General features: G+C 47.8%; 5 protein-coding genes across 7 annotated transcripts; 4 read left to right on the forward strand and 1 right to left on the reverse strand.

Moving 5' to 3' along the window:
* Positions 1-22: 22 nt before the first annotated feature.
* On the reverse strand, positions 23-1,787 carry TSTA_124650 (glycerol 3-phosphate dehydrogenase (GfdA), putative). Of its 3 annotated transcripts, XM_002482691.1 has the most exons (3): positions 1,641-1,787; positions 449-1,584; positions 23-398 (listed from the first exon to the last, which is right to left on the reverse strand). In XM_002482691.1, the coding sequence occupies exons 1-3, from the start codon at positions 1,697-1,699 to the stop codon at positions 337-339; spliced, it is 1,257 nt and encodes a 418-aa protein (XP_002482736.1). In that variant the 5' UTR covers positions 1,700-1,787; the 3' UTR covers positions 23-336. The 3 variants fall into 3 exon arrangements, with proteins under 3 accessions (XP_002482736.1, XP_002482737.1, XP_002482738.1); XM_002482692.1 differs by having other exon boundaries at positions 23-1,584; XM_002482693.1 differs by having other exon boundaries at positions 449-1,787.
* A 285-nt stretch (positions 1,788-2,072) lies between these two features.
* Positions 2,073-3,215, forward strand: TSTA_124660 (uncharacterized protein). Its single transcript, XM_002482694.1, has 2 exons — positions 2,073-2,154; positions 2,206-3,215. The coding sequence occupies exons 1-2, from the start codon at positions 2,080-2,082 to the stop codon at positions 2,737-2,739; spliced, it is 609 nt and encodes a 202-aa protein (XP_002482739.1). The 5' UTR covers positions 2,073-2,079; the 3' UTR covers positions 2,740-3,215.
* Positions 3,216-3,422: 207 nt separating this feature from the next.
* Positions 3,423-5,827, forward strand: TSTA_124670 (siderophore iron transporter, putative). Its single transcript, XM_002482695.1, has 7 exons — positions 3,423-3,830; positions 3,886-4,103; positions 4,155-4,207; positions 4,256-4,610; positions 4,662-4,914; positions 4,965-5,087; positions 5,139-5,827. The coding sequence occupies exons 1-7, from the start codon at positions 3,583-3,585 to the stop codon at positions 5,683-5,685; spliced, it is 1,797 nt and encodes a 598-aa protein (XP_002482740.1). The 5' UTR covers positions 3,423-3,582; the 3' UTR covers positions 5,686-5,827.
* Positions 5,828-6,360: 533 nt separating this feature from the next.
* Positions 6,361-8,579, forward strand: TSTA_124680 (gamma-glutamyltranspeptidase; the record flags this gene model as incomplete). Its single annotated transcript, XM_002482696.1, has 8 exons — positions 6,361-6,402; positions 6,460-6,741; positions 6,796-6,829; positions 6,880-7,039; positions 7,099-7,678; positions 7,739-7,899; positions 7,946-8,079; positions 8,131-8,579. The coding sequence occupies 8 exons, from the start codon at positions 6,361-6,363 to the stop codon at positions 8,577-8,579; spliced, it is 1,842 nt and encodes a 613-aa protein (XP_002482741.1).
* Positions 8,580-8,835: 256 nt separating this feature from the next.
* On the forward strand, positions 8,836-12,153 carry TSTA_124690 (uncharacterized protein; the record flags this gene model as incomplete). The annotated part of the gene is made up of 4 exons (XM_002482697.1): positions 8,836-8,877; positions 8,970-9,156; positions 9,205-9,220; positions 9,386-12,153. 4 exons carry the CDS (start codon positions 8,836-8,838, stop codon positions 11,886-11,888), a joined length of 2,748 nt encoding a protein of 915 aa, XP_002482742.1. The 3' UTR covers positions 11,889-12,153.
* Positions 12,154-12,257: the final 104 nt, after the last annotated feature.

Raw genomic sequence — 12,257 nt, forward strand, 5'->3', positions numbered from 1 at the left:
GGTGTCTCTGTTCTGTTGTTTGCGATGGGAAGATGAACTTCCTGGCTTTTGTCTCGCGGGGCTAGACCGCCCATGACATCATGTCGCATGCCTGAATATCTGAGGCTAGCAAGGCTTCCTAACCTGATAATCATAAGATCTATCTATTATATTATATTGAGTACCATTCAGTAGTATGGTAGTATTTCAGACCGCTATTCAATTAATGTTCGATTCATTCCTAGCCTTAAAGACATCGGTCCGTATATACCCTGTCCTAAATTCACCTTCTTGCGACTCCACTCTCTCCAACACCAACACCACCGCCTGCAAGAAATAATTAAAACAGTCTCACGATTAAAGTTTGGGCTCGATGTGTGAAGGTATATCTTCGACACTCATCTCGCCTTTCAAAATGCCTGTATCAAGTTAGCCAGTGTTGGAATTCATAGCTCGGGATAGAACGTACGGTGGACAGCAGTGAACAATGGATAATCCTTCTCCGCACCCTGCTTCTTCAAAAATTTATTAATGTCAGCAGCAGTCAACGTGCCTTGCAACTTCTGGCCGTTGAGCTCTTGCTTCTCAATCTCCTCGATGGGAGCACCTCGCTGGACACTGAGCTTCGCGCAACGGAAGTTACGCCCACCACTGCAACTAGTGATAAGATCTGCGACACCGGCGCTCTCTTCTGTAAATGTCTTCGTCTCGATAGAATTGCCGAAGAATTGCGTTCCAAACTTTACCATCTCCAACAACCCGACGCGCATGACGGCTGCCTTGGCATTGTCACCCCAGCCCATGCCGTCCACAAAACCAGCGGCAACAGCAATGATATTCTTGAGAGCACCACCAAGAGCGACCCCGGCAACATCGCTTACAACACGTACATGGAAGTAAGGACGGTGGAACAATGTCCACCAAAGAGCGTGGTCAATTGGTGGGTAGTCGGTAGGCAGAGGTCGAAGCTTGACTTTGGAATATTGCCCGGACGAGTCCTTGTGTTCAAAAGAGACAAGATCGACCTGTGACTGGGAGGGAGAACCGCCCGCCGGAGTAGGAGCCTTGGAGTCAAGGTGAGGAGGATCATAACCGATTGTCGTCTCGCACCAGAGCTCCTTGGCTACTTCGTTTGCGATATTGGCACCGGAGAGGGAGCCGCAGTAGATTCCGAGTTTCTTGCCGATGGTTTCGGAGAAGAGACTAACTCCCTCTTCTTCAACGTCGACACCCTTGATACACGAGATACCACGAGCGTAGGGCAGGATCTTTCCCTGGAGTTGATCGCAGATCCGGATAATAAATTGATGGGGGACGTTGAAGATCAAAATCGTAGAGTCCCTAACAGCATCTTCTAACGAGGGGTTGGCATGGATGTTCTTGGGGAGAGCAACCCCAGGGAGATACTTGACATTCTCGTTCAGAGCGTTGATGATATCTGTCAAGTTGTGTTGACCTTGACAGACGGGCTCAGACGACTTGTAATGCATGGAATTCTTTGGCACCTCTAACTTCTCTTCAAACACCCACATCTCAACCGTCTCGTGGAATATATCATTGCGCTCCCGACAGTTCTCGGCGAGGATCTTTGAGATTGCAGTTCCCCTGCATGGATGTTAGCCACGTAGTCTCTGACTGCACGCACACCACCTGCGACTCACCAATTACCGGAACCGATAACGGTCACCTTGTGCTTCTTCGAGTTGGTGGATAGCAACATTTTGGCTTGGCTAGTTTGAGGGCTAAAACGAAATTGGTGGTTTCTGCGTGAGGGCAATGTGGTGTAGCGACAGGGTGATATAGTTTGGCGATTTGAAAACGAAGGCGCTGTGGAGGGCGTAATAAATGTCGAAGAAGTGGTGGTGGCGGTGGTGGCTAGAAGTCGTCGGTGAGAGGTGCAGGATTTCCTCAGGGTGGTGGCATGTGACGCAGATTTGAAGTAATTCATGAACTGAGAGTAGTACTATCACAGAGGCGTTAGTGTCAGAGAGTATTTGTTGACAAGCAGAAAAGGGACGGCGTAAGAATCGACGTCACATGCGTCCCCGCCTTTACCACAGAGAGCACGAGCCACTCTATTTTTTTTTCTCCATATACCACATGCAATTTGGTTCTCCATATCTCTACGTATCACGTTGTGCCTTTTTTATTATCTCGAATCTCATTATTGACATGGTATGTAGTCGAGAACAGTAATCGAAATTGTGTGGCTCTAATCTGTAGCAGGCTCCTGTGGCCCCTACTCGCAAGGCACCCAGCGGCCGAGGCGCCATACCTTCGGTCAACCATGGCCTCTTTCCAGATGAATTTCGGACGACCAAGAAAGACAAGCGCTTGATAAAACACTCAGTCTTCGTCAATAAGGTAGCGAAATCTCAACTGAAATCACCCAAGCGACGACGACCGTCGAAAAAGCTGGTCACCAGCCTCGATTCTCTCGCCGATGCATTACCCGATGCCGACGACGAAGTCACCTCAGACATTGCCAATCAAGCGAATATTATCAGACACAAGACATTGAAACATCGCCCGGGAGCTATGAAGAGAAAAGAGAAGATGGAAAAGTTGGAGCGTAACAGGTTTATCCAAAATATGGCACAGATGAGTGCTATTGAACAAGCTGCATCAAACGCACAGCAGCAGCCCGAAAACCAATTCACGAGTACTGGATCTAATTCCACGTCGAATAGATGGGCAGCTCTCCGAGGATTCATCTCTCAGACTATGGAGCATCAACCTGCCTTCAAGAACGGAAAATGAAATCTGGGTCACGTGCCTTGAGTATTGAAGTATGTTATATTTGACATCAACACTGGAGACTTAAATCCGATCTCAGCCACTGGCCCCCGGTTGCTCTGATTCTCCCTGGACGACACAAGAGACCCGGAATGTGTGAAGGATACTTGCCTCTTGGATAGACCTAACGGCAATCTCATCTCTCAGTGTTAGGCCAGTCATCATTACGAGGCAGAGATATCGTCATTAAGACCAACTCTGGCCAGATGGAATTCGCACAGATACCCATCAGTTGTGAATAATGAGTTGACTTCATGCTATGATGTACGGGATTGCTTAGTACTCTCCAACGTTGTTCACCTCGCTTCAGCCGGACTGGTCGGATATGGTATTGTGTAAATAAGGAACAGAGCGGCCACGAGATCCATTCATTTACAATCAATCCCAGCAATTTAATTTTGCATTTCAGGCATAGATAACACAGGAATATATATTGTTCTAAGAATATCGCTAGGCATGGTCAAGGTAAGAAGGTTGCCCTTGGGCACCTTCCGCTCTTCCCTCGCTTTTTAGCGACTATTGCATAAGTACATTAACTTACTTCAACGGAGTCATCTCAATCTTTGAAGACCTCGAGCGGTTGAATTCCATCGTTATTATGGCCATGTTTAGAATATTACATACAGTCCGCCAGTCACTCTGAAGATCGTGGCAGCTCTGCGCGGAGACTCGCTTACAACCCTCTCTATTATCTTGTCCTTCTTTTCTCGCGGCCCGCGTTTCTCGATCTCCGATACTTCGTTTGCTGTGCACCGATAATAACTCCAGATTGACTCGCTTTTTTGGCGCCTACAAACTTCATGCACCATGCGCGGGTATCGTCAGAGTCTAGTCAGCATTCCAGAGGCTTCGGAGCCTTCAGCTGCTGATCCGGGCAGCACAACCCAGAATACTGCTCACGATAGGATAGAGTCGGGGATCACAGGAATTGCTCCGGATCAACTTGATGGTGGGAACTGTAGACCGGAAGAGAAACCACCTGAGGAGGGACATCAGAACTCAAATAATAGCCCAAATACATGGAGTCGAGGCCGATTGACTATGTCGTATGTTGGGTTTGTTCCCCTTCTATGTGCTGTAGGACCAACTACTGACGGCTACACCATATAGAGTATTTATTGTCTATTGTCTTACCTCCCTTCAACTACAAATCAGCAATCATCTCATTGTCCACACTATGAGCACTTTTGGCAAGCACCATCTTACAACTACTAATAGCATTGTTGCTACTATCATCGGCGCAGTGATCAAGATCCCCATGTCTAAAGCAGGCAATACTTGGGGGCGAGTTGAGCTATTTGTCGTGGTCGTGCTTGCAACGGTTTTTGGTATGAAGTCATCACCAAATAAGAGTTGGGGAATCTGCTAAATGTCTTTAGGGCTCCTTTTGGCGGCAGTTGCTCAAAATGTGACATTGTTCATGGTCGCACAGGTAATTGTCACTGTTCCACTTCTACGGTTTCATCGCTGATGGGGAAAGACTCTGTGCTGGATTGGTTATGATGCCATCTCATATATCCTCGGTGTAGGTATAGCAGACTTAACCTCTATCAAAAATCGAGGTTGGCTTTTTGCGGTCAGCAACTTCCCACATCTCATCAACGCATATCTCGGTCCTGTTGCAGCCCAATCGCTTCAGAAACATGGTAACTGGCGCTGGGCATATGGAGGGTTTGCAGTTATCTTGCCACTGTTTTCATTGCCGTTGTCCGTCACGCTCTTTGACGATACTCGAAAGCTGAGGCAAATGCCTCGGAAATCTCAAGAATCCCCAAGTCCCGATCCCCAGCGGAGAATATGGAGAATTATCAAGAACCTTTTGATGGAGCATGATCGTACGATTTGACATCCATTTAATAAAAGTCAGCAACTAATGAAGTCCATAGTTATCGGCAGTTTTCTTGTCGGTGCATCTTCTTCAATGCTCCTATTGCCACTTAGCTTAGGGGTCTTCTCCCAAAATCCGTCAAAAGCTCCTCAGCTATCGATCATGTCAGCTTTTGGAGTCTCCTTACTGCCCATCATCGTGATGTGGGAGAGACACCAGTATAAGACTCGCGTTGTCCCTTTCGGTGGCTTGGCCAATAAGACTATAGTCGGAGCATGCACTTCAACCGCAGCGCTGTTTGCCAGCTTCTAGTAAGGCATTTTCCATGTCTATTATTGCATACCCACTGACCTGAAGCTAGCTGTTTAGATTCATACTTCCTCTCATATCTTCAAGTGGTTCATAATCTTACAGTATCACGGGCAGGGCATGTGCACAACCTCTACGTTATTGGCTCCTGCTTCTTCGCAGTGTGTACCGGGGTGTAGGTTCACTTGCATATCTTTCTATACTATATATTTTCTAACGGGGGCAGCTCGATCCGCGTCAACGGCAAGTACACAACGCCGGCTCTTGCGGCCACGACTTTCAATCTCCTGGCAACAGGTCTGGCTATAGTCACCCGAAAGTCAGGTAAAAAGCTATCACATATAATTGGGAACCAGCTGATGCTATCATTCCCCGGTGGAACAATGGGAATTTGCGGACCCATAGCGGTCATGGCGGTGGTTCCAAGCTCAGAAGTGCCACTACCACTCGGGTTATATAGTCTCTTGACAGGGCTAGGTGCTGCTACCGGACGAGCAGTTGCAACAGCCTTATACATCAACTATATGCCCAAAGCATTGGAACGCTACCTCCCTGCTGATGCCAAGCCAATGGCCAAAATCATTTACGGAAGTCTCAACAAGCAACTGAGTTATCCCATGGGCAGCACAGTCAGACTCGCGATCATTCAAGCTTATGACGATTTCATGCGGCATGCGTGTATCGCTGGGCTGGGGTTTCTGCCATTAGCACTGCTGTTAGTGTTCTTGTGGGAAAACGTCAACGTCAATGAAGTGCAAGAGAAAGGTGGATAGTGGTCTGACTAGAATTCGATGCAATTGACTTTCTGCATGTTATTCTAACGGCTCTGATATCATTACACGTATATGTTGTTAGGACATGACAGTTTCAGTTTCTTTGAAATATCTCTATCAATGATCCATGGATTATCGTTACAATTCTGTACTGTTCAACGTGCAAGTAGACCACAAACACACTATAAAACCGATGGATAGTGAATAGATTGAATCTAATCTACTTTTCCGACAGAATATATGCATCATCTATAGCTTAGAACGAATTCTCACCTCTAGAACCTGAAGGTTTGTAGCTCTAAAAAGCGCCTTCTATAAATGGTTAGACCTATCTCGATTCACATTCACACTCCGATTGGCGGAATACATTTAGGCTCTCTACCATAAAAGGTCTAGCGCTATTAGATACCGAAGCTTATCTGCGCCGATAAGAGCCCGAGGATTTGTGGGCACGTGGATCATTCTTCAGATCTTCATCTCTTCTTCCTTTATTCATTTCGTCCTGGTTCTCGAAATTTTGATCTTTGCTAACTTGCGTATATGTATGGTTTTCTGGTATGATTTGAGTTTGTGCGTTATATTCGTATTTCAGCGTGGAACGGTGTTATCTTTGATCCCTGTCAATCGATGAGAGAGACCGACGAACAGGGATAGAAATATATCGACCATTTCAAAATGGCACCTATCCATGTCGCTGTCTCAGACTCTGAGAAGCAGGTGAGACTACCCCCTCAGAGATCTCCGAATAGAGAATGAGTTGACCAGTGTATTCAGCTTCTGATACCGCCCACTTCGGACCACAAGCCGAACTCAAGGCGGTCAGGCCGTGTGATCCTCATTGTCAAAATTGCCATCACGGCCACTGCAGCGGTTTTGTATTTGTTTATCCTCTTTCCTACGTTGAGGACTTATATTCTCCCTAAATCGTGGAGGGCCACGTCAAATACACTGAACCAAGACGGAGATGCGAGCCTTGGAGCCGTCTCGAGCGAAAGCTCGATCTGTAGCGCAGCTGGAATCGATATGTTGAAAATGGGAGGGAATGCTGCCGATGCTGTAAGCAATTTATTCCTATGAGAAGTGAGATTTGAGTCTGCTGACTTGGACAAGATGGTTGCAACCGTTTTCTGTGTTGGTGTAATCGGTAAGAATCTCTCGACTCTCCAACATTGCATTTGAGTTAATATAGTTCAGGTATGTATCATAGTGGAATCGGCGGTGGAGGATTTGTGCTTGTCAGATCGCCTGACGGCACATTTGAACATGTCGATTTTCGGGAAACTGCTCCCGCCGCAGCATTTCAGGATATGTTCAACGATAATAAGCAAGCATCCGTGGTCGGTGGACTGGCTAGGTGTGTTTATCTATTTGGAACCAATTTTTGGATCAGGCTACATACTGATATAACTGTAGTGGCGTACCCGGTGAGGTTCGTGGCTTGGAATACATACACACAAAGTACGGCACTTTACCGTGGTCTACAATCCTCCAACCCGCTATTAAAGTCGCTCGAGACGGTTTCGTCATCACAACAGACTTGTCTCGCGCCATCAACGCCAGTGTAAGGGACCACGGTGATTTTCTCAGTACTGACCCATCCTGGGCTCTAGACTTTGCGCCAAACAGCACGTTATTAGGACTCGGAGATACGATATATCGAAAACGTTATGCCGACACTCTTGAGAAAATTGCAACCGAAGGGCCCGATGCATTTTATATTGGCCCCATTGCTGAAGCGATCATTCGAGCCACTAGGGAGGCGAACGGGACAATGACGTTGGATGATCTTCGACGCTATGAAGTTCTCATTCGTGATACTAAAGAGATTGATTATCGCGGTTATAAGATTACGACCACATCGGCGCCGTCTAGTGGGACTGTTGGTTTGAGTATATTGAAGATTGTGGAGGGGTATAGTGATTTCTTTCACCCGGAGACTATGAACCTGAGTACGCATCGACTCGATGAAGCTATGAGATTTGCGTACGGCCAGGTAGGCTACATATTATTGTTTCTGCAAGTTCTTGGTTTTGCTAATGGATCGCATCTATAGAGAACGAGCTTTGGTGACCCGTCATTTCTACGAGACTTACATCAACGTGAAGAAGATATGCTGAATGATACTGTGGCCTCTGCAATCCGTGGGCGGATTTCTGATTTTCATACCCAGAATGTTTCGGCTTATAATCCAGACGGCCTTGAGAGTCTAGACACGTATGTATCAGTCACCGACGTCAAAGTGGTACAACTAACTGGATAGACCGGGAACCTCACATGTTTCAACTGCGGATCGGTCTGGTCTCGCATTGTCTTTGACAACGACCATCAATCTCTTTTTCGGTAACCTGATCATGGTCCCAGAGACGGGAATTATCATGAATAACGAAATGGACGGTTAGTCTCTTCGCTTTCACATATGTGGACTATGCTGATACACCCCTATAGATTTCTCCATACCTGGTTCATCAAACCAGTTCGGCTACGCCCCTTCACCTTCAAACTACATCCAACCTGGGAAACGCCCTCTATCATCCATCACTCCAATAATCGTAGAAAACGCAGATGGATCACTATACTTCGTCACCGGCGCCGCTGGCGGCAGTCGCATCATCACCGCAACGGTCCAGAGTGTCATCAACCTAATCGACAGAGGGATGACACCTTTACAAGCACTTTTAGAACCTCGCCTTCACGACCAATTGATTCCGAATGTGGTTGCATTAGAGCCTGATTTTGACCAGGATATTGCACGGTTTTTGAAGAGTCGAGGCCATAATGTGACTGAGCTGATGGTAAGTGCCAGTTCAGCGCAATGTGTCCGGTTGTTGCCGAATGGCACGTTTGAGGCCGCTGGGGAGCCGAGACAGCGGAGTTCTGGGGGATTTGCTATTTAGATATAAATCGCTGATATAGAGATATACATAGACATATTTTTATAATGATAGACTGATTTTCTTGACACTCAAAACCCTCGGTGGAATGAAGACAAAGTTAATGCCTGAGGCACTAATGCATCAGTCAGGCACCAATGACAGCCAGGCGGTGAAGCCATACATAAGTGCGCGCCTATTCCTCGTCTATGACTTGCTCCATGCTGATTCCATCTCTTCTCTTTGTGAAAGCTGCTAAATCTGTATCCTGTACCTTTTAATGTCGTTTCCGCCCAAATCCCCCATACAAAGCAACCTATACGTACCCTTGCTACATAGAAAGGGACAATAGCATTATTCAAGACCGCCGATTCGATTCTGCACCCCGCCCTTCAATAAATCCTCACGGCCTAGCTGAAATACTCCCTGCCCACGTCACATCACATTACGCCAGAAACCCACATCGGTCCTGAGGCAAAGTGCGTTGGGCTTCCTACAACCGTTGCGACGCTGGCTTCAGGCCGCATCATGATCTCTAACTGGACGGCTTCGCAAGAGTTGGTCGACCAGGCCCCGCTTCTCTGTGTTGGCCAACATCACGGTAACTTTTTGAGCTGGGTTTCCTCTTGACCGGGTTGACGCAGTATAGCTGCCCTATCACAGTAGTAAGTGCCCCGCGCGCTTCCATGTCCAAACACGTCGTCCGAAGGCCCGCTGATTTGTTAGACGAGGTAACAAGCGATTCGCTTGTGACTCCCGCTTATTAGTCAAAGCCCTTTTTAGGCCTCCTACGTCTGAGCCATGTCGTCGAAGCTGCGAAACATACTTAGTGACCGAGATCTAGACAAAGGCAAAATAATGGCGAAGTCTCCCAAGACTAAAGACCGAGAGAGAGATGCTGTGGAGAAGGATAAAGAGAAGCGTCGGTACTCCCGTCCGTCCCATGGAAAACGAACTGGCACATCAACCAGGGACCGCGACTCCACCATGACTTCGTCCACATCGAGCTCTCATACTCGAACACGCAGATCGTCCATGCCGGAGATTGATAGCAATGCAGATTCGGCTGCCACCTCATTTCTCGATTCGAGAGCAAGTCTTCCATATCCGGCCTTGAATAAAGCGCATAGCAAGGTGGCGTTATGGGGTAAACCCGATTCTCCACGGCAGGCAGAGATTCCTACGCCAGATCCTACGGACGTCGACCACCATGAAAATCGTGCGACTACATCTCGAAATGGACACCGGCATGGAACACCACCGAGTCCACCGCTCACTGCTGATCAACGATCCTCAAGAGTCGGGAGCTCGATTGGCAGCAAACATAAGGATAAAGAGAGAGACACCAAAGTGAAAAGCCGCAAAGATCCAACACAGTCAACATCTAGCCTAGGACGAAATCCCGAAGATGGTTCGCGAGTGAGCACAAAGTCTCCTCGATCAAGCACCCCGATCAAGGTCCGGCTTCGAGATTCACCTACACCTCACCGTACATCTAGTCACAGGACATCAAAGTCAACGTCGCAGAGCTCCGATCTGCCCAAGCGTGCCGCAAGTCATAGCTCTAGATCAGCGACACATTCAATCGTTCACAGCACCGACAATATTTCTCAATATACGACCGACTCTGATGCGACATCAATTGCCCCGAACCAAGCCCAAGTCCCGCTGCGACCAAAAACCCATTCACCACAGAACCGCGCACGAAAGCATTCACCTCCGATTGAAGTGTTCATTGAAGAGGAAGAGTCAGTGGTCAATGGGAACCATGACCAATCTTCGTCTTCGCTTCCTCCACCGCCTCCACCACCTCCACAGATGCCTGTCGCACCACCCCGAGTAGATTACCTGCTACAAAACGGCGGGTTGCGATATCCAGTACCTAAACACCTTCTCGGGGCTGGACTGCCACCGAATGCACCCGACCACCTTCCTCATCAGCAAAATGCTATTGTTCAAGCATTTGAGCCCTATCATCGATTACTAGACGATTATAATAAGGTCTTGTCAAAGAATGGATCTCTTGCTGTAGCTACAGGTTATCGATCTGTAGCTCGGCGATTACTGGACCGGTTGGAAGCTGTTTTTGCAAGAGACATATCGTCCGAGACTTGCCAATGCGTGATGTGTGATGGCCAAGAGTCTGATGAGATGACTACGGGTGTCAGTTGGGGCGAGGTTTTGGAGCTGGTCTCCGGCCGACGCGAGCTACCTAGCTGGCCTCCATTCCATATGCCTGCACCTACACAAGATCAGATTGCTCCCGGTGAAGAGCATATCCCCATGCAGAAGTTGGATATTGACGTGCCAGAGGAATATCGTGATCACTACGTCCGGCAGTCCCGAAAGACGAAACAGGCAGTTGACAAATGGCTACTTGGACAAACAGATTCGAACGCGCCAGAAGAAGTAGATGATGAGACGCTTGCATTTGCAATGATGACATATTTAGATACAGAACAGAGGGATATCTTTTGTACACTACTAGGGATCAAATCGTCGACCCCAGTACCGAGAAGCGCAACACCTGCTCCGCGTCCCCGTCCGGAACCTTTGATTGCTTCTTCATTGGCTATACAGCGCTTGTATCGTCTAGCCGCTCCCGCACGAGATTCCGAGACAGCTCTCTACATGTTGAAGAACCCGCTTATTCATAATGTTCTTGCGACCCTAGCAGCAATAAGTGATGATGAGTGGGAGATTCTCATCTCTGGACGGTTTGATGGCTTTTTGCGAAGTGGCGCTGAGGACACTTTCAATCCAGCACTATCTGCCAGCCGCGCGGGGACTCCTTTTGTCATACCCTCGTCACGGGGACCGACACCTTTCCAAATGGATCCAATTCATCGGCCCATGAGCCAGCCGTACGGTTCGACCATTTCTGCCTCATATGGCGCACCAATTGGACTAGATGAAGACATGGAAATTGCGGTGCTGGCCGAGATTGAGAAAGATATATTTCAGAGCATGGAAGCGCTCGAGGATGCATTCGAAGCACTACACTGCAAAGCCGAAGCTGTCCGACGTGCACTACGTGAACGAGGAGCCGGATTGTCGGTTGCTAATCAAGCCCGTCGAGGTTCTTCTACAAATCTTGACGCCCGATTAGGCACCCCCGCATCCATGGCGGGAAGCCTTTGGGAGAATGCTCTGGACGAAGACGACGGAATAGACGATGACATGTCCCTTGCCCCCGATGACTCGGCAAGTAATATCAGTTCGAATCGACGTCGTCGTCCAAAACGGCGAAATGAGCGACGTACTCCCGCGCCTGTGGAAGAGGAGGATGAGGAAGAAGATGATTATGACGCGCGGCGGATGCGACGCAGGTAGTTCTCGGCTTTTTGTTTATGATCTCGGAACCAGTCCATCATGATAATGACAGCGATACGTTATGCATTCAAATGAGTGATGATACCAAGATCATCAGATTATATCCATGCTATTACGTTTTTGGTCTTTCTTGCTATGTTGTGCATTTGAAAAGACAGTTGGGCCTCTGCATTAAAAGGGTTCTGGTTCATAGTGAATACCTACCTCCTTCATGGTTTCGTAACCCTGATTAACATGATTTATCAGTCTGTCCCGTCAATCAGAATTCGTACACTTTCCTTTCCACGGAGTATCTTCGTATTGATGTCCAATCGGCAATTTTTTTCCTTCTTTTGCTCTCAATCCACGGCCATATACGTCAATGGCGAT

Source organism: Talaromyces stipitatus, genomic scaffold (assembly GCF_000003125.1).
Source record: "Talaromyces stipitatus ATCC 10500 scf_1105507295555 genomic scaffold, whole genome shotgun sequence".
In the NCBI taxonomy this organism is placed as follows: domain Eukaryota; kingdom Fungi; phylum Ascomycota; class Eurotiomycetes; order Eurotiales; family Trichocomaceae; genus Talaromyces; species Talaromyces stipitatus.

What these genes read in the sequence shown, in the direction of transcription:
- TSTA_124670 (XM_002482695.1), top strand. Translation starts at nt 3,583, where the DNA reads ATGCGCGGGTATCGTCAGAGTCTAGTCAGCATTCCAGAGGCTTCGGAG. An exon ending in CGTGCTTGCAACGGTTTTTG is followed by an intron (nt 4,104 to 4,154) that starts GTATGAAGTCAT and finishes AAATGTCTTTAG; the next exon opens with GGCTCCTTTTGGCGGCAGTT. An exon ending in CATTGTTCATGGTCGCACAG is followed by an intron (nt 4,208 to 4,255) that starts GTAATTGTCACT and finishes TGATGGGGAAAG; the next exon opens with ACTCTGTGCTGGATTGGTTA.
- TSTA_124660 (XM_002482694.1), top strand. Translation starts at nt 2,080, where the DNA reads ATGCAATTTGGTTCTCCATATCTCTACGTATCACGTTGTGCCTTTTTT. An exon ending in CGAATCTCATTATTGACATG is followed by an intron (nt 2,155 to 2,205) that starts GTATGTAGTCGA and finishes AATCTGTAGCAG; the next exon opens with GCTCCTGTGGCCCCTACTCG.
- TSTA_124650 (XM_002482691.1), bottom strand. Translation starts at nt 1,699, where the DNA reads ATGTTGCTATCCACCAACTCGAAGAAGCACAAGGTGACCGTTATCGGT. An exon ending in GTTATCGGTTCCGGTAATTG is followed by an intron (nt 1,585 to 1,640) that starts GTGAGTCGCAGG and finishes ACATCCATGCAG; the next exon opens with GGGAACTGCAATCTCAAAGA. An exon ending in ATTGTTCACTGCTGTCCACC is followed by an intron (nt 399 to 448) that starts GTACGTTCTATC and finishes AACTTGATACAG; the next exon opens with GCATTTTGAAAGGCGAGATG.